This window comes from Tamandua tetradactyla, chromosome 13 (genome assembly GCF_023851605.1).
Source record: "Tamandua tetradactyla isolate mTamTet1 chromosome 13, mTamTet1.pri, whole genome shotgun sequence".
NCBI classification, from domain to species: domain Eukaryota; kingdom Metazoa; phylum Chordata; class Mammalia; order Pilosa; family Myrmecophagidae; genus Tamandua; species Tamandua tetradactyla.
Window position 1 is genome coordinate 58211077 of NC_135339.1, and position 18638 is coordinate 58229714.

At 32.8% G+C, this 18638-nt stretch overlaps 1 protein-coding gene across 19 annotated transcripts in view; it reads left to right on the forward strand.

The window, feature by feature from the left end:
- LCOR (ligand dependent nuclear receptor corepressor) overlaps positions 1-18638 on the forward strand; it is a 220089-nt gene that overhangs the window by 161435 nt on the left and 40016 nt on the right. For 10 of the 19 annotated variants that reach the window (XM_077125605.1, XM_077125606.1, XM_077125607.1 and 7 more), the window contains 3 exons: positions 7756-7888; positions 12710-12997; positions 16275-16368. In XM_077125605.1, the coding sequence (XP_076981720.1) occupies positions 7756-7888; positions 12710-12997; positions 16275-16368 (515 nt within the window). Of the gene's footprint in view, positions 1-1527; positions 1611-7755; positions 7889-12709; positions 12998-16274; positions 16369-18638 lie in introns of all 19 variants that reach the window. The other 9 variants (XM_077125612.1, XM_077125614.1, XM_077125609.1 and 6 more) reach the window with 1 other exon arrangement.

Consider the following 18638-nt stretch of genomic DNA (forward strand, 5'->3'; position numbering starts at 1 on the left):
AGGAAGACGGATACACTGGTTGTAAACACATGCACCTACAAGAGAGCCCCAAAGTACTTGACAGCATAACATGACAGACTTGAAGGGAAAAATAGACAGTTCAACAATAATAGTTGGACCTATCAATGCCCTACTTTCAAAAATGAATAGAACTAAGGTATCAGTAGTTGAGAGAGTTCAAATAGAGACAGGAGGCTACTCTTATGCAAGCTTCAGCTAGGCATTGCTACCGGTCATGGTTTGCCAAACCCCAATCAAAACCATTCCTGCCAATCCTAAAGAATACCTAGGTCTCTATCTGAGATTCTACAAAGGTTCCATATACTACAATTACTTTCCAGAAATCTACAACCTCCAGTTGGGTTCCTAGATCAGATAAATCCTGAAACCCAGAGGGGCCATCCCCTCCAAAACATCAACTAATTGCATCCCCTATCTCATATTATTGGCAGCCCCTCCTAACATGAAAAAAGTCAAAATGGACAAAGCCCAAATAATCCTAAGGACTGGAAGAAAGAAAGTAGAGTTGTACAGAGAAGATAGGAATTAACAAATGAGTATGATTGCTAAATCATTATAGTGATATTTATTTTAGTCTCCAGTGTCTTGCAGCAGCTAGAAGTAAAAACTTAATATTGTGGAATTGTAACCCATGCCAATTAGTTCTACAACTGATTGTTGTGGTGTGCTTTGAAATTATTGTTTTTTTGTATATATATTATTTTTCACAATAAAAAATAATTTAAAAATGAATAAAACAACTAGGCAAATCTTAAAATATTGTATCATGCAATGTATGTTCTATGACTACATTGGAATGAACTTAGAAATCAACCTCAAAGGAAATTTGGAATATTCAAAAAAAGATGAAAATCAAAACAACACCTTCCTAAATAGTCAATGGGCCAAAGAGAGTTAGAAAATACTTGGAGAGAAATGAAAACAAAAGGCATATAAAAACTTAAGGGATGTGGTTAATGTGCTTAACAGGTAATTTATAGCTAAAAAAAAGGAGGAAAATCTTAGATCGTTACTGTAAGCTTTCACCTTAATAGACTTGTAAAAGAAGAGGAAACTAAGTCCCAGACAAGCAGAAAGAAATAATAAAGATTGGAGCAGAAATAAATGAAATAGAATAGAAAATAGAGAATATAAATGAAATCATAGTATTTTGAAAAGATCAACAAAATTGACAAATCTTTATCTAGGGTAACAAAGTGGGGAAAGAGTCAAAATAAAATCAGAAATGATGATGAGGAAATCACTGCCAACGTTATGGTAATAAAAAGTGTTATATGGGAATTTTATGAATAGCTATGCAAACTCACTTAGATGAAATTGACAAATTCCTCAAAAGACACAAACTGACGATATGAAATTGAAAATCTGAACAGATTTATAACAAATAAAGGTAGTGAATTAGTAATTTAAAAATTTTGCTCAAAGAAAAGTCCAAGCACAGATGTCTTTATGGTTATTTCTACCAAACATTTAATACCAGTTCTTTACCATCTTGCCAAAATATAGAAAAAGAGAACACTTCCGAACTCATTCTGTGAAGTCAGTAATACCCTGATACCAAAGAAAGACATAAGGAAAGAAAACTGCAGGTCAGTATCTCTTATGAATCCCAGCATAAAACACATACCTTTTTCTCTCTCTCTAAGCCCAACTCTGCAAGTGAAACCATTGCCCACCCCTCTACATGGGACATGATATCCAGGGATGAAAGTCTCCCTGGCAGTATGGGAGATGACTGCCAGGGATGTGAACTGCCCCTGGCACCATGGGTTCAACAATGCCATCTCGACAGAAAGGGGGAAGAGAAGTGTAACAAGTAAAGGTATTAGTGACTGAGAGAGTTCAGATAGAGTCGAGAGGTTACACTGGACATCACTCTTACACATGCTTCATTTAGACTTCATTGCATATCATAACTTGCCAAACCCCAAACAGAACCATTCCTACCAATCCCAAAGAATACCTTGGGCATTATATAAGATTCTCAAAAGTTCCATGTACTGGGGTATCTTTCCTGAAACCTACAACCTCCAGTTGAGTCCTGTAATGCAGAGGGGCCAGCTCTTCCAGAACATCAGCTAGTTCCATCCCCCTATCCTGTGTTATCCATAGCCCCTTCCAACATGAAAAACCTAGTATGGGCAATAGCCCAAATACCCCTAAATAGTGAGGGAAAGATCAAGGGTGATGGTGGAGTTATACAGAGAAGGTTGGGTTTAACAAATGAGTATGAATGCATAATCATTATACTGATATATCTTTTGCCTCCAGTACCTTAACTTAGAGCAGCTAGAAATAAAAAAGTAAAATTGTGGAATTATAACCCATACCAAACTCTGAAATCTGTTCTACAACTAATTGTTGCAATGTACTTTGAAATTTATTGCTTTTATTTATTTAAAGAGGAGAAATATAACAGAGAAGATAGGATCTGACAAATGAGTATGACTGCTGAATCATTATATTAATATTTCTGTTGGTCTCCAGTGTCATAGAGCAGCTAGAAGAAAAAACGAAAAATCATGGAACTGTAACCCCTACCAAACTTTAAAATCTGCTCTATAACCACTTGTTAAAATGTACTTGGAAATTTATTGCTTCTTTGTCTATATATTTCACAATAAAAAATAAAGACGTTAAAAAATACACACAACACACACACACAAACACAGCCCACTAACAAGGCAAATCCAGCAGCATTTACAGAAGGATTGATTATGCATCATAATTAGATTTATCCAAGAATGAAAGATTGGTTTAATACCCAAAAATCAATTAAGCTAGTGCAACCTGTTAATAGAATAAAGGACCAAAACCTACAAGATCATCTCAATACACTTTAAAAAACTTCTTTTCAAAGAAGTTGTTGACAAAATCCAGTGCCCTTTTATTGTGAAAATACTGAACAAGCTGGGAATAGAACTTCCTCAGCCTAATAACAGACATCTACAAGAACTCACAGCTAACATATGTAATGATAAAAGACCAAACACTTTCCTGTTAAGATCAGGAATGAGATGAAAATGTCCGCTCTTGCTACTTCTAGTCAACATTGTTCTGGAGTTCTAGGCAGGGCAATTAGATGATTAAAAAGAAACTAGTGGTTTCCAGATTACAAAAGAAGTATTGAAAACAGTCTCTTTTTACAAATGACATGATCTTGTGTATAGAGTATCCTAAGGAATCTACAAAATAACTCTTAGAGCTGATGAATGAGTTACCAAGTTCCAGGAAACCAGGTTAATATATAGCATTCATTTTTATACACTAGTGAAAATGTTATGTACCCCAGAAAAGCCATGCTTTTTCAATCCTGATCGAATCTTGTGGGGTCAGACCTATTGTTTAGGATGGAAGCCTTTGATTAGATTGTTTCCGTGGAGATTGATCCACCCAATTGTGGATGTGACCTTTTGATTAAATGGAGATTTGACTCAGCACATTCAAGTGGGTCTTGATTAGTTTACTGGAGTCTTTTAAAAGAGGAAACATTTTGAAGAAAGCCCGGAGCACAGAGACGCAGACATTCAGATATGCTTAGAGTGCTGACAAAAAGATCAGCCACCTAGACATAGACATGTGGAGATGCCGAGTCCAGCAGACATAACCATGTACCTTCTCATGAGATGTTAAGCAAGCTAGAACCCAGAGTTCTATCCTAGAGGACCTAAATGAAGGCTTAGCGAAGAAACAACTGGCATGAGAAGCTGCAAACAACAGAACTGGGAACAAGGGTCAGCACATACCAGCCACTGCCTTCCCGTGTGACAAACATTGGCCTTTCTTGAGTCAAGGTATCTTTCTCTGGATGCCTTAGTTTGGGCATTTTTATGGTCTTAGAACTATAAACTTATAAATTAATGCATTCCCTTTTTAAAGGCTTTTGATTTCTGGTATATTGCATTCTGGTAGCATTTAACCAAACTGAAACAAGTAGCAATGAGCAATCTGAAAGTAAACTTATAAAACAAGTCCACATACAGTAGTAGTAAAGTAAATTAAATACATAGAAATAAATTTAAAAAATAAATGTAAAGACTTGTGCACTGCAAATTAAAAAACATTCAAACACATTAAAGAAGATTCAAATAAATGGAAAGGCATTTCATGTTCACGAATGGAAAGACTTAAAAAACATTTTTCAAATACATTAAACTAGATTTAAATAAATGGGAAGGATTGACTGCTAGTGGGTATGAAGTTTACTTTGGTAGTATAAAAATATCTTGAAATTAATTCTGTTCATGAATCAGAGGACTTACTATTGTCAAGATGGCATCACTTTCCAAATTGATCTGCTGATTAATCAGAGTCTCCATCGAAACACCGGCTGACTTCTTTACAGAAATCGACAAGGTGATCCTAATCATTTGAAAATTCAAGGGATCCCAAGTAACCAAAGCAACCCTATAAGAGAAGAACAAATTGGGAGGACTCACACTTCCCAATTTCAAAACTTACTACTGAGTTATAGTAATCAAGATAGTGTGGTACTGGCATAAGTATAGATCAGTGAATAAAATCAGGCGTCCAGAAATATATCCGTATGCCTGTACCCAATTGATTTTCAGCAAGATTATCAAGATAATTCAGTACAGAAAAGTCATTTTTTCCCCATCAAATAGTGATAAAATAACTGGATATCCAATCAAAAAGAATAAGCCTGGACCTTTTATACCAAAAAATTAATTTGAAATGGATCATAGAACTAAATGTAGATGCTATAACTATAAAGCTCTTAGGAAAAAAAAACAAAGGTGTCCGTCTTTATGACCTTGGATTAGACAATAATTTTTTAAATACAGCACCAGAAGTGCAGGCAACAAAAGAATAATTGGGCTTAAAATTAAGAACTGTTGTGGTGAAAATAACACATCAGTGAAGTGAGAAGACAATCACATAATGTGAGAAAATATTTGTGAATCATGTATTTTATCAGGTACATGTTTCCAGAATATATCAGGAATTATTATACACGCAAAAAAGATAATTTAAAATGGAAATAGTATTTAATAGACATTTCCCCAAAGAAGATATTCAAATAGCCAATATACACATGAAAAAATTTCTCAATATCATTATTCATTAGGGAAATGGAGATCAAAACCATGAGATACACTTCTCCACTCAGAAGAGTGTAATCAAAATGGGTAAAATCACATACATATGTGAAGAAGTTGAAACCTCAGGCATTACTATTGTGGAAATAAATGTTTTTCAACATGGTTTGGCACTTACTCAAAGTGTTAAGTATAGTTACCATATGACCCAGCAGTTCTACTCCTAGGTGTATATCCAAGATGAATGAAAACATGTATCTCTATGAAAAGACTTGTACACGAATGGTCATCATAGCATTATTCATAAAAACCAAAAAGTGGAAACAGCCCAAATGTCCATTACTGATAAATGAATAAATAAATGTGGTATAGCCATAAATGGAATATCATTTGGTAGTAGGAAAGAAAGTCAGTAGTGACATATGCTACAACATGGGAGAATGTTGAAAACATTATGGTTAGTGAAAGAAGTCGCAAAACCCTCAAATTTGTTTGAATCCATTTATATGAAATGTCTGGAATTGTCAAATCTGTAAAGATAAAAAGTAGCTTAGTGGTTGCCTACCAGTAATTGGAGCAGGTAGGGTAATGGGGATTGACTGCTAGTGGGTATAAAGTTTTCTTTGGTGGTATAAAAATATCCTGAAATTAAATTGTAGTAGTGGTTGTACAGTTCTTTCAATATACTAAGACCATTAAATTTTACACTTTAAATCGATGAATTATATGGCAAGTGAATTCTGTCTCAGACTGTTTAAAAGAAATAGGTGTGGTCATAATTGGTATGAATTGAGTAAAAGTAATCTCTATTTTGGAGTCTAGTTTGATATAGTTACTTATTGTTGGATTCAAGAAAGTATGATGCATGATGGTTCTGTAAAGCCACAGTTTCTCTAATAAAGGAAAAAAAAGAAATTTAAAGAATGCTAGGTTAGTTACTCTGTGTGGCTGTAGACTAGAAGGTAGTCTAAATGCTACATTAAACCAAATATAAAGTATAGATATCTTGTTTCCTAAAATCTGGCTTCAAATAACTGAATGTAAGAGTAAAGTGTAACTTCTGCCATGTAATGTATGTATTTTCAAAGTCACTAAACAAAAACATGGCACTAAGGTATAATATGATTGAAGATTGGATTGGATTCTGTACTTAATATCAAATCTTAATACCTTTTAGGTGTTAAATTTATATCAGTTAGATTATATTATTTCACTCATTTTTAAAGATTATTTTTTAAGGTTTCTTTAGTCCATAAAAGAGAAAATTGGCAAACACAGCTGTAATAAAGATTTTTGTCCTGGCTGATTATTTTTAACCCATAAAATATTTTGTTTGTAACAGTTTCAGCAAAGTGTAGCATAACGTTTAATATGTAATATAGAAATATTAATGAATGATTGTTTTAGGTTGAATATACAAGAAAGTTTTCCATCTTTAACTGTTTCTTTACAATATAATTTATGCTAAATGTGTTTTTGCAAAAATGTATTTTTGTTGTGCTGTTGTCAAGAAAAGAAAACAATTCAGGTGATGGGGAAACCACAGAAAACTGGTGAACGTATTGGGTGTGTTTAAAATCTTTGAGAAAGTCATGTATGGCAGTAATGAGTCTACAGTGTCATGTTTACTTCCTTTTCATTGTGTCAAACCTGTGTTCCTTTTTTACTTTAAAGTTCTTTTAAAGTTTTCCATCCTGGAAGTAAAAGCAAATGTTGCCCCAACACAGTGATTTACATAAATTATGTTCGCTGGAACTTAAAGAATACTTAAAAGGTGCAGTTTGCTATTCTTTGTACTTTTATTCTCTATTATTATCTACTCTAGTTTATTCATTAGCCATAAGAATGGAGGTAAAGGAAAACATCAGCCACGTAGTATAATGTTCATGCAGTCTGAGAGCAGGTATTGGGAGTTTCTGGGACAGTGTAGTGCAGCATTTTGAAATTTTCTGCAACCTATATTTTATATTGCATACATTTCAAGCATATATTTACACACAGAGATACATACAACTGTCATAGAAGATCTAAAATCTTTATCCTTATGTAATGCTTTTTATTTTAAAATTATTCTTTCTTATTCTAGTTTTGACATACTAAATCAATTTCACAACCACTAAAGCTTTGAGAGCCACAGTCTTTAAAACAGTCACCTAGAGTCAGAATTATGAATTCAAATATATTTTTTTGAATTTTCTCTCCAAATGACCCTCTAAAAATGTTTATATTTTGTGTCTGAAGGCAACAGATCCATAGTAGGAGGATAAACATGATCCTCAATCAAATGAAGTTTACGGTTCCTTTTTTTTTTTTAAAGCATTTTTTGAGTTGTCAGGGACTATTTAAGTAAATCAGAACCAATATATTTGAATGCACAATGAAATTTTTCCTCTGGTAATTATAGCTTAGTTAGAGTTTATGTGTAATTTTAAAATAAACGTCATAGTCACAAAATATGGATAAAACCATCCGAAGAATCTGTTTATGCTCATTTTGTTTTTATATGTTTGTGAAAATAAATTTTTATCCTGATTTAAAGTTTTAAATATTGTCAATTGTATTAAACTAATTTGTGTTTTCTGTTATTAAAGTTCACCTTTGATTATGTGTCTCTGGTTTTCATATTGAATGGGGAAAGCTTTTTGTGCAAATATTTCATCAAATATTTTTGCAGGGACACTTAGTCGGTCTGGATGAACCAGCTTCGGGAGCTGGGCAAGAAGCTCTACTTAAACAAGAGCAAGCAAAAATCATTCGATTCGAGAGACAAGCAGAAGAGTTCCTCAATGCAGTCTTTTATAGAAAAGGTTGGTTTCGGTAGAGAACAACGTTTAGCATCTGCTTGAAAGTATTTATCTCTATTGGTAATAAACTTTATCTTTCTCTGTAGTCCTTTGGTCAAGTTAAATTTTGAAGGCTAAGGCAAACTCTCCCCCTACCCCTGTCAAACTTTGTTTTGTTCTGAAATTGTGGGGATCTATAAGCGTTTTTGTTAAGTAGTTAAGGAAATTATTATATAAATCTGAAAATTGCAAGGTTTGAGTAGTTCTATGCTTTGTTAGACAAATTTTCTTACATAAACAGTCAGTGTTTAATCACTGATAGCTATAAAACTATCTGTCCTAAGATTTATTAATTCCTGTGAAATTTCATTTAGAGAGAATGTATAAAGTTCTATATTAAAAAATCAGATTTGCAAGCATTTTTTCTCCTTGATATTTTCTTTTTTCGCTAAAATTCTTTAAATTATTAAAATTAGAGAAACTTCATTATTATAACTTTCCTCTAAATATTTGAGGTAACATTTAAGGTAAGCACTACCTCTTGCATTTTTCTTTTTTTTTTTCTCCTTGAACTTTTGTAGGCTTGTTTTACATTTCTGTAAGATACGGGAAAGTTCTTCAATTATACAGTCAAGGTTTAGAAATTGTTTATGGAGACATTTGGTTCTTTTCTCGCCTGCAAAGCATAATTGCTATAAACCAAGACCTTGAGGAAGCTTTTCTTTCGTGATCCATTCTAGTTGAGTTTTTACTTTCCAGAAATTCTTGTATTTCTTAATTTCAGCATTCTTCTAGTTTCAAGATGGAAGTTACTGATAAATTCTAAAAAAGTTTCCTGTGTACTCCTGATAATCTTGAATGTCTATATTTATTCTTCAGCAGATTAAATGATTCCTTTTTATTTCTTTATATGTTCTTGTTTACACTTCTCATTACTATAGAAAATTCTCTCCTTCCCTCTGAAGTTTGAAGGGTGTATTTTGACTGTACACTAGTTAAAAGTCTGGTAAATGCCAATTCTAATGGATATTAGCTGGACTCTTAATGTGATCAATAAATATTTTCCAAAGGTAGTATGAATTGAAGTGTCATATAAAATTATATAATGCACATTTTTCCTCCTGGCATATGTAATTCCTTCTATTAGATCCCTAGACAAAATTAAATTAAAAGATTTTAAAAATCATTACTAAAAAGTAAACTCTCACTTGTCTTATAATACCCACTGTCACCCTCTCACCTAAACCTCCTAATCGAGGTTCTCTGCTCAGCTTATCATCTCTCAGTAAAGATCCTCAATTCCAAAATTATATCTAAAATACTGATTTTCATAGTTTTATAATCATTTGATTGTTTTATTAATAAAAGTAAAGTAAAAATGACTGATGGCTCAAATCTGTCAGTTAACCAAAAGTAAAATATCTTCACATCTCCTTTTCTCAGGATGAGATGATGGGTCTGTTGATGGGTTGCTATAGCAAGCGTTATCTGAAAGATGAACTCCTCTTCTTAATGAATGTGGAGGAAACACTTTTCATTCTCTCTTTGCATAGGAGGGAATTAATAAGGCCTATTATAAGATTTCTAAAGAGAAATTCTGTCCCACTTCTCTACTAGTCCCATCACTTTGTCATGAGGGAATAAATTATGTTAAAGTTCCTATATGTTACTTAGAAATTAAATTTTTAAGCACATAACACTTTACAGGGAAGAATTCTTACCTTAGAATCAGTCTCAAGATAGCTTTCAAGAGGATAGGAATCCTCAGAAATTCTATGTCAAGTTAAGTGTGTGTATTGTCTATACTGGCATCTGATGTTCAGGAAAAAAGTTACTGATTTTGAGTTGGAAGTTTCTGCCTCATTGCTTTATGTATTGTTGTTCATTTTAGATATTTTATTCAACTGCTTAGAACTGTCTCAAAATGGCCCTAGTACTCTTCAATTTAATACCAAAAATGTTCAATATCCAGGAATATGATAATTTAGTCTGACTAAGATAATGCTTGGATCTAGTGCATTGTTTTTCTTTAAATTAATTTGATGTGCAAAAGTTATATATAGCTAAATAGAAGCATAGATGCAATAAAAGTAGGCTTTTGAGGTATGCATTCTGCAATAAAATCCAATTTAAAAACAACATGCCTTCTACAACTACCATAAATGTATTTTTTCAGCTTTCTGAAAGAAATACTTTCTTTTCAAAATGCTGACATTTTTCTAAAACTTAGATTTATATCTATATTTTAAAATATACAGGTGGCTCTAAAGTAGTGCTTACATGTTTTTCAGTAGTTTTAATTTCAGCAATTTGTTGCCTTTTTTTTTTTTAACTCAATTGCACATGTTGCCCTGGAGATGGATATATTTATACATGTTGTGTTTTAAGTGAAAAAATGAAATGTGTATGAGAAACTTTCAAAAGATGCAAAAATTCAAATGTCACAGATGTCATTTGATTCTTAAGCATTGAAGGTGCTTTATCTAATGATTGTGTTAGTCATTCATTCAGCAAAGAGACAAGTTATGCTGCAGGCATTTAAAGCTCAGAGGTAGTGATTTATGGTCTTTAGTCTCATATTTTGACTCTTCCAGTTAAACACAGAAACATCTCATAAATTATTTCATTTTCCTTACTATTTGGAAACTTTCTTCTATGTATTATGTATTCTGAGATTTTTCAGGGAAAAGAAATGGTACATCTAAGGGGTGCAAAGGTAGTTCAGTGGTAGAATTCTTGCCTACATGTGGGAGGCCTGGGTTCGATTCATGGTTCATGCTCTTCCCAAAAGACAAAACAAACAAGCAAACAAAAATTCAACAAATGGTGCTGCAGTGATGGAATACTCACATGGAAAAATAATGAAATGTGACCCCCACCATACAGTATACAAAAAAGAAAATGGTACATCTAATTTATTAAAACTTGAAATGATATGCAGTTTTTCATATGGAGAATTGTATGCTATATAGAAAGTGGATCTTCCTGGAAAACTAAATGAATATTGATTTCTAGTGTTTAGAGATTATAAAAAGCAATGTTTGACTAGAATGTTTATTAAAACATTTAAAGGTCCACTGTCCATAATTGTAGGAACTTTGAACCTTACCAAATCGAATATCTTTATTCTTAAACCCTTTGGAATACTCATGGTCTCTTTTTATAGAGAAGAAAACTTAGGAGGTAGATAATTCTTAGTAAAAAACAGAAACAATCTTTAGGGGTAGAGCAAACCTCATTAAACTCAAGAGAATTAAATAAGTATCCTGACTTACATGGGACTGTCCTGGTATTGATTATTGCCCTTCAGAAAAAAGTTGTCCAGTCTTAGGAATATTGTGAGGTTTAATGTTGTTTTTGTTTGTTTCGTTTTTTGGTGAAGGTTTTAGATTTTAATAGTAATAAGAGTTGGCCTTTCTTTAAATTTATAAATCAATCTCTTTAAGTTTCTTACCGCTCCAAAATACTATGGGTAAAGTAATTTGCCTTTTATAGCTAGTTTTTCAAAGATCAAGGAAACCAAACTTTTCTGAGAACTATATTGGCATATTGGCCGCACTTGTCTTCTAAAGCATCAGAAGTGTGGTGGGGAGTGAGGGTCATAGGTGAAAGGAACATTAAGGTCAAGAGACAAGTTCAGCCACTATCCATCTATACAAACTGGAAAAGGCCACTTGTATTTTAGATCACATTTCCCTTATTTGTAAAAAGAAGAGGACTTTATGATGTGGTTGATTTGATTAATTCATTTATTACCCAATTAGTATGAATGTATATTTTATACCAGGCAAAATAAGGTGCTGAGTACACAGAAATAAACAAACACATTTCTCTGCTCTCCTGAATCTAAGTCTCCCTGAGAGACTGTTAGAGTATGGAAATGATGAGACATGATAACAGTATCTTGTATTGATACAAAACATTTTCTCTTTCATTTTACCCCATTTGACCTTCAGGGTCCCTTTCACTGCTAAACGTTCTATGAATCAGTAAATTCATTTTGTTTTATGTTTAAAATTAATATTGTGTAGAAATCACTAACTTAGATATTTATTTCATTACTTCCCTGGCTATTGTGTTAATGCTAGACAGGGCGTATTTAAAGAAAAAGGAATATATGGTCTTTCTTAGACTTGAAATTTGACATTTAAATCATAGCCCAGGGGAGCTGAAATCGTCCCTAGACAAGTAGCATCTAGGAATCTGTTAAAAATGCATATTCTTGAGCCTGCAGTAGAACTACTGAATCAGAAACTCTGGGGATTGGGCCCAGTAGTCTGTTTTATTTAACAAGCTCTGCAAGTGATCCTGATGAACATTGAAGTATGAAAACCATTGTCCTAATATATCATAGAAGTTAATATTAAGTATCTCCTTTTATAATCTTGGTATGCCTTAAATGTTTAACAGGAAGTAACCCATTCATGCCTTAGTAACCCATTCTTCAAAAACTTGGGAGGAGATGACTGAGGCTAGGGAAAAGCTAATGTGAACTGTAGGTGGTAAACCAGGAAGTCATTATTTCATAAGTGAAGGGTTTTGGGATTTCTGAATCAGGTAAGTAATTCTTGCCCATAAAATAACACAATTTGTTATCCCTTAATTTAGTTTCATAATCCTGGGGGTGGGGGGGTGTTTAGAAATATTTTTATGAAAATCTTATTTTTTAAAATCGGCAACTCGTAAGCTTTAGAGATTAAAAAAAATAACTCACAGGCGGGGGGAGTACTACTTTTAGGATATTGCATTTTGAGAAAAAGAAGCTGAAATTTTATGTTTGATTGAAAGCTGTCTCTTTTTTAGTACTTTGTCCCACTTTAAAAGTAAATAAATCTTTGTTTACAGACAGTCCCTGGGTCTCCGACCCCAATATTCCCCTAGTGGCCCGTGAGATCATGCAGCGAATGATCCAACAATTTGCTGCTGAATATACCTCAAAAAATAGCTCTACTCAGGACCCCAGCCAGCCCAATAGCACAAAGAACCAAAGCCTGCCGAAAGCATCTCCAGTCACCACCTCTCCCACGGCTGCAACTACTCAGAACCCTGTGCTCAGCAAACTTCTCATGGCTGACCAAGACTCACCTCTGGACCTTACTGTCAGAAAGTCTCAGTCAGAACCTAGCGAACAAGGTATGGTTTGATGTCAAGGTCTCCTCTGTCCAATCAGAATACTTTAATTTGGGGAGAAAAATATATTTGCAGGTAGGGCACCAGCAGCAAAATGGTAAAAACTAATGTGACTCTTAAAATATTCCTGACTATGCATGATGGAAAAGAAGCACAAATAAAGCAGTATCCTTACCCATCAGCAGTTAGTAACCATGATTGATGTACCACCCAAGAAAGTTAGGTGGTTACCTTTGTTACTGATCTTTAAGTTACTCAATATTATAAGCATTTTATACTTTCCAGGGAATTATCTTATCCATTTTTTTTAAATTTGAACTCCTGTGGAAAATTAAGCTTCTTCCCTTATCCATTAGTGTTCTAGGATTAACGCCTAAGAAATAAGCATGCCCTTTTTAGGTAGAAGTTATACGCTCCAAATAAGGTCTTAAGATAAAAATATCTATTATCTGCATTTCATTAAAAAGGGAACTACTAGACTTAGAAATGTTGAAATAAGACAGAACCCACTTTAGATTGAGAAGTTCAGTTTGAGTAATTTGACAAGAAAGTTCATAAATAAATTGTAAGTGTACTCAATATTTTATACGTATATAGATACACATGTACATATAGTATTATGAATTAGCCTTAGAATATTTCCAAAAGAAAATTTGCGGGTGAGGAACCTAATGAAGTGAACAAGTTAAAAGGTTGTCAGTTTTGTTTAGCAAACGTTTCTTGAGTCTCTGGAAATTTTATTCTCTTAAATAGACTAAATATTCATGTTGCTTTGTGATCTCAATTTACCTTTAATTTCACAAAGATTAATTGAACATTTCAATGAGTCATTGTGTAAACAACTACAAATTGTAAATTGATGATTTTTGTGCTAATGCTGTTTAATTATAGAAAACTCATAAGAGTATGCAGAAAGGTTATGGTTATCAAATGGATGGACTTACTGGTGAGAAATATGTTTACTTTGGAAAGTAATTTTTAAAAGAACCTCTTTGAACGAACTTTCTTTTATTTTATAAAGAGCTTACATTTACTGGACTAGCTTTATTTGCTTATTAAACTATATTCTTTGTTTTTTCGTTTTGTTTTCCTGCTTCTATGTAGTTAACAGCAATGAGAATAAGTTCTGAAAAATTCCTTAACAGGAATCTAGTTCTGTGTTCACATTAATCAGTATATTTTCGTTATCATATTTGCAAAGTTGTGTCTTTTGTCTTATTGGGGATTGTTTTCTTTTCCCTTATTGGTAGGTATTCATTAAAAGTCTCTTTGCCCCAAAATATTACATCAGATGCTTCAGGTTTACAATAGGAGAATGACAGCATTGAGGTTGTATTTAAACTATTAATAATGAAAACCCATATTGATAACGAAGGTTAACATACAAAGATACCACTTAGTCTAATTTAATTTCTTATAGCTTCTATTATAGTTAAAAGGTATGTTGTATTGACAGCATGCTCTTAGCAAAAGGAATTTTTAAAATTTATTTATTAATATTTTTATTGAGAAATATCCACACATGTACAGTCCAGCCATATTATACAGTCAGTGGTTTACAGTATATCTCATAGTTGTGTATTCTTCATCATGATTATTTTTAGAACATTTGCATCACTCCAGAAAAAAAATGAACTCATACATCCAGTACCCCTTCTCCCTCCCTGTTATTGACCCACAATATTTCAGTCTACCCAATTTTTACCCGTTATCCCCCCCTTAATATTTATTTATTTATTATCCTTTCTTTTTTCATTCATCTGTTCTCACATAGCAGGGAGGGCAGTGAGTTCACCTGCCAAGTTGACTTAGAAAGAGAGGCCACATCTGAGCAACAAAAGAGGCTCTCCAGGAGAGACTCTTAGGCATAATTGTCAGTAGGCTTAGCCTCTTACCAAGAGAAATTTGAACAAGATAATAGGAATATAATGTACAGACTTCAAAAGAAATTAAATTTTATTTCTTTAATGAATTTTACTGTATTTTCAATTTTAATCACAAAATTTTTATTGGGAGATTTAAAACATGCTGCCTGTTTGATTAGACAAACAGAAGTTTTAAAATAATGCTGTCTTCGATTGAAAAATTTTTAAGCCGAGCATTTGCTTGTTAGGTGTCTAGTTGGGTTAGATACTTGGTTCTTTAAGATTTCATTTATATTTTTACAAGCTTTAATGACTGTAAAACAAAGCTTCGCTCTATTATAAATATGGATATTTTTTATTTATATACTCAATTCCCTTTTTATTTCTAACAACCTGTAATAAGGGGTTACAGTGCCCTCAGACACAAATCCTAAGTAGATTCTTGACTGGAGTGATTTCTTACATAACTAGATAGTAAGTAGGGCCTCTCTGCTGGCCAACTGAAAATTGGTAGTGTTAAGTATATCTTGCATTTTTAGTTTTGGACAAAATGGCGTTTTTAAAGGTTGTCCAGACTATGAGATTTCTTATCTAGATATGTCTATAAAGAGGGAAAAAATTCTTTAAGGGGAAAAAATTCTTCTAATTTTATGTATTCTTAACATGAATTTGTGATTTGCTCTGACTTAGTAAAAAAAATGGCTACATCTCCAGGTACTTATCAGTATCAAGACTTTTTCTTCCTTTGTTCTGTAAACTTCGCCCAGTATTTTGTAATACCTTATCAATCGATTTCAAAATGCAAGTGAATACTGAATCTGCACATTTTTTCAAAAGATTAAATCCATGTATACTTTTTTTTTGCAAACGTATCCAGAGAGTAACTAGGACACGCCAAGATTATAAATGATTGTAGCTTTCAGAACTATATTGCACAGTATGTACATGTAATTTCACCATATAAAAATTTACATTTTCATATTAAGATTTTTCAGAATTCAACTTTTATATAATTTAAAATTTAGCGCTTGGGGTATTTAATTTTATAGTTTGAATGGCATTCTGTGGTATTAAAAACTAAATTTAGAAAATGAAGTTCAGTTCTAACAGAACATCATGAAATGTAAACTGATGTTTCTAATATCTCAGTATATCTTGACATCTCTTATGACTTGCTTTACCTTCGCTGTTAAAATATTTAACCTTTGTGATATTAGATACAACATGCTTTGCTAAATTTATGTGACTTCAGTAGGACAAATACCCTGATTTTATTAATGAATTAATTTAAAAATTTTTAAAATGGCTGGTGTATCTGTTTTAGTCAAATAGGCCTGCTTTTTCATTTTTAGCCATTTCAGTTCATATTTGCTCCTCTTTTTAATATTCTCAGGTATTCCTTTGTGTCTCTACAGATGGTGTACTTGATCTATCCACTAAGAAAAGTTCATGTGCTGGCAGCACTTCCCTGAGCCACTCCCCAGGCTGCTCCAGTACTCAAGGGAATGGGTAAGGGAAAATATTTGTAGCCTTGTACAGTTTTATATAAGGAATTTATCAAAAGATTGATGCCTGTCTCCCCTGTACTTTTAAAAAGTTAACTCTTCAGAGTAGTAATCCTCGATGTGGGTCTTTTGTAAAATATCTGTTAGTCCATCTATCAAGTAAAGGTGTACACAGTCTGTGTAATATAGAATTGGCTGAGGGACCAATTTTGTCAGTTTGGTACAAATAGTAAATAATCATGGATATGGCAAGAATATATCTTAGGACTTTTAGTTAGTTGTTGAATGTTTTGAGGTGTGAAGTCCAAGCTAAGTAATTCCAAAGTTAAGATGTACTGAAGTTGTTGAATGAAAATTAGGCTCCACTTTAACTTGGTATCAATTGTGGAGTTTTGTGTGTGTATTTTGTTTGGGTTTTGTTTTGTTTGTTGATTTGAACTGCAATTTTAACTCTGTGTGGCAGTTCAGCAAATGTAATTGTATGTATTTTTTGTTTTCTAATAGATGAGACTGGTTATAAATATTGGTGGATAACCATTATGCTACCAGGACATTATCACATGCTCAGTTTTAATAACTCTTATCGGGCCACCTAAGTTTTCAGTGTAAGAATTGTCTCATTCTTCCTATATATGTAAATATAGTAACCAATTATAAAACTTAAGATATGATATTTAGAGAGTACTTCGGGAAGGCATTTCTTAATGTGTTGTGACAAAAATTCAACTACAGCTAGTTATGAAAAATAACTTCAGTGGGTTTAAGTTAGATAATTAAATTTAGATTCATTTAACTATTAGAATACCACCTTGGGAAAAATACTTAGTTATTAAAGGAATAAATAGATGAAAATAGACTAATCTTTCCTGACTGACTCTTAATTACCTTCAAATTGAAGAATTCCTTTACTGACTTCTAAAAATAATTTTACTAAAATCCATAATTTTTTCTCCTCTTCTTTTTCCAGTATAAAATAACTATTAATTTAATCCCTTTTACAAGTTTACTGATATCTTTTTCTTAAGCACTTCTTCTTACTATGACTTATATTATGTATGTCAGCATGATGGCAAATCATTGGTTTCCATTCATATATCAAAAACTTGAATTGTGTAAGTAAGGACACATGCAGGAGAAGCCCAAATGTGCTTTGCATGAAGGAATCTCTTTTTTAAGATTCATGTTAAACTTGGCTACCAGGTCCATGTGTTATATGGTTGAAGTTGCTTTGTTTATCCCTCTGAATGGAAAATGTTTTCTATGTGGTTTTGTTTAATGGAAGACAAATGTACCAACAATGCTGCCCATCTTTTAGTTGAATATTCGTTGTCATCCTTATTGTGTTACTTACTAAAGACAGTGCACAGTCCTTGCAGACTTACAGAGAATGTAGCTGATTTACCATTATTTCTGCAAACAAAAAAAAAGAAAAAACTAGACTTTTATGCCTAGTTAGTATAATCATTCACCCTGGGCAAGCTTTGCCAGTTGCTAGTCTTAACGTCGATAATCTTTCAATTGTGAAAATCAAAATCTTATGAATTAGCTTTGTGTAAATAGTATATATTTTAAACATTATTTGAAAACTGTCCACTTAAAATTTCAGAATAGATGCTTAATATCTCAAGAAGTTTTGTTTGTTTGTTTTTAACCCAAGAAAACTGCTACACAATTGTTTATATACATCACATAATTACTCTGAATAAAATTTAAGAAACAAAGGTTAGGGGAAAATAAAGGGTAATTTTTTTTAAGTTTGAAATATTTCAAAAGGAGAGTCAGTGATACTCATGTATCTGCAGCTGATAGTGTTTTAAAAATGAAGAAGTGTGGTAAGTTATAATGCAGTGGGGGGGGTTGTTTGTTTTGTTTTGTTTTGTTTGTTTGTTTATTTTGGGGGGGAAACTGATAGCCATACATTTTTTTTCCAAGCAAAATAAGGAATGCTATTTGGAGTGGTTTGGTTTTTGATGATGATCATCAACTTGTTTGTGGGATAAATGAGGAATTATCTATGGGTTCCAGCAATGTAAAAGGTTCCAGTTTTACACTTGGCTTTCACAGTGTTGAATATGTTGCATAAAAATAAATGTTTGGCTTACTCTTTTATTACTGTGCTTGTTTAGTGGTAACGTCACATTGGTAACAATTCTGTGTAGATCTATAGAGACTGATGATTACTTTGTAATTAATAATTAAGGTGCTATTTTCAGACAGTTGCGCGAAACTTTTTCTCCGAAAATTTGTGAACCCAACCAGAGACCAGCTGACAGG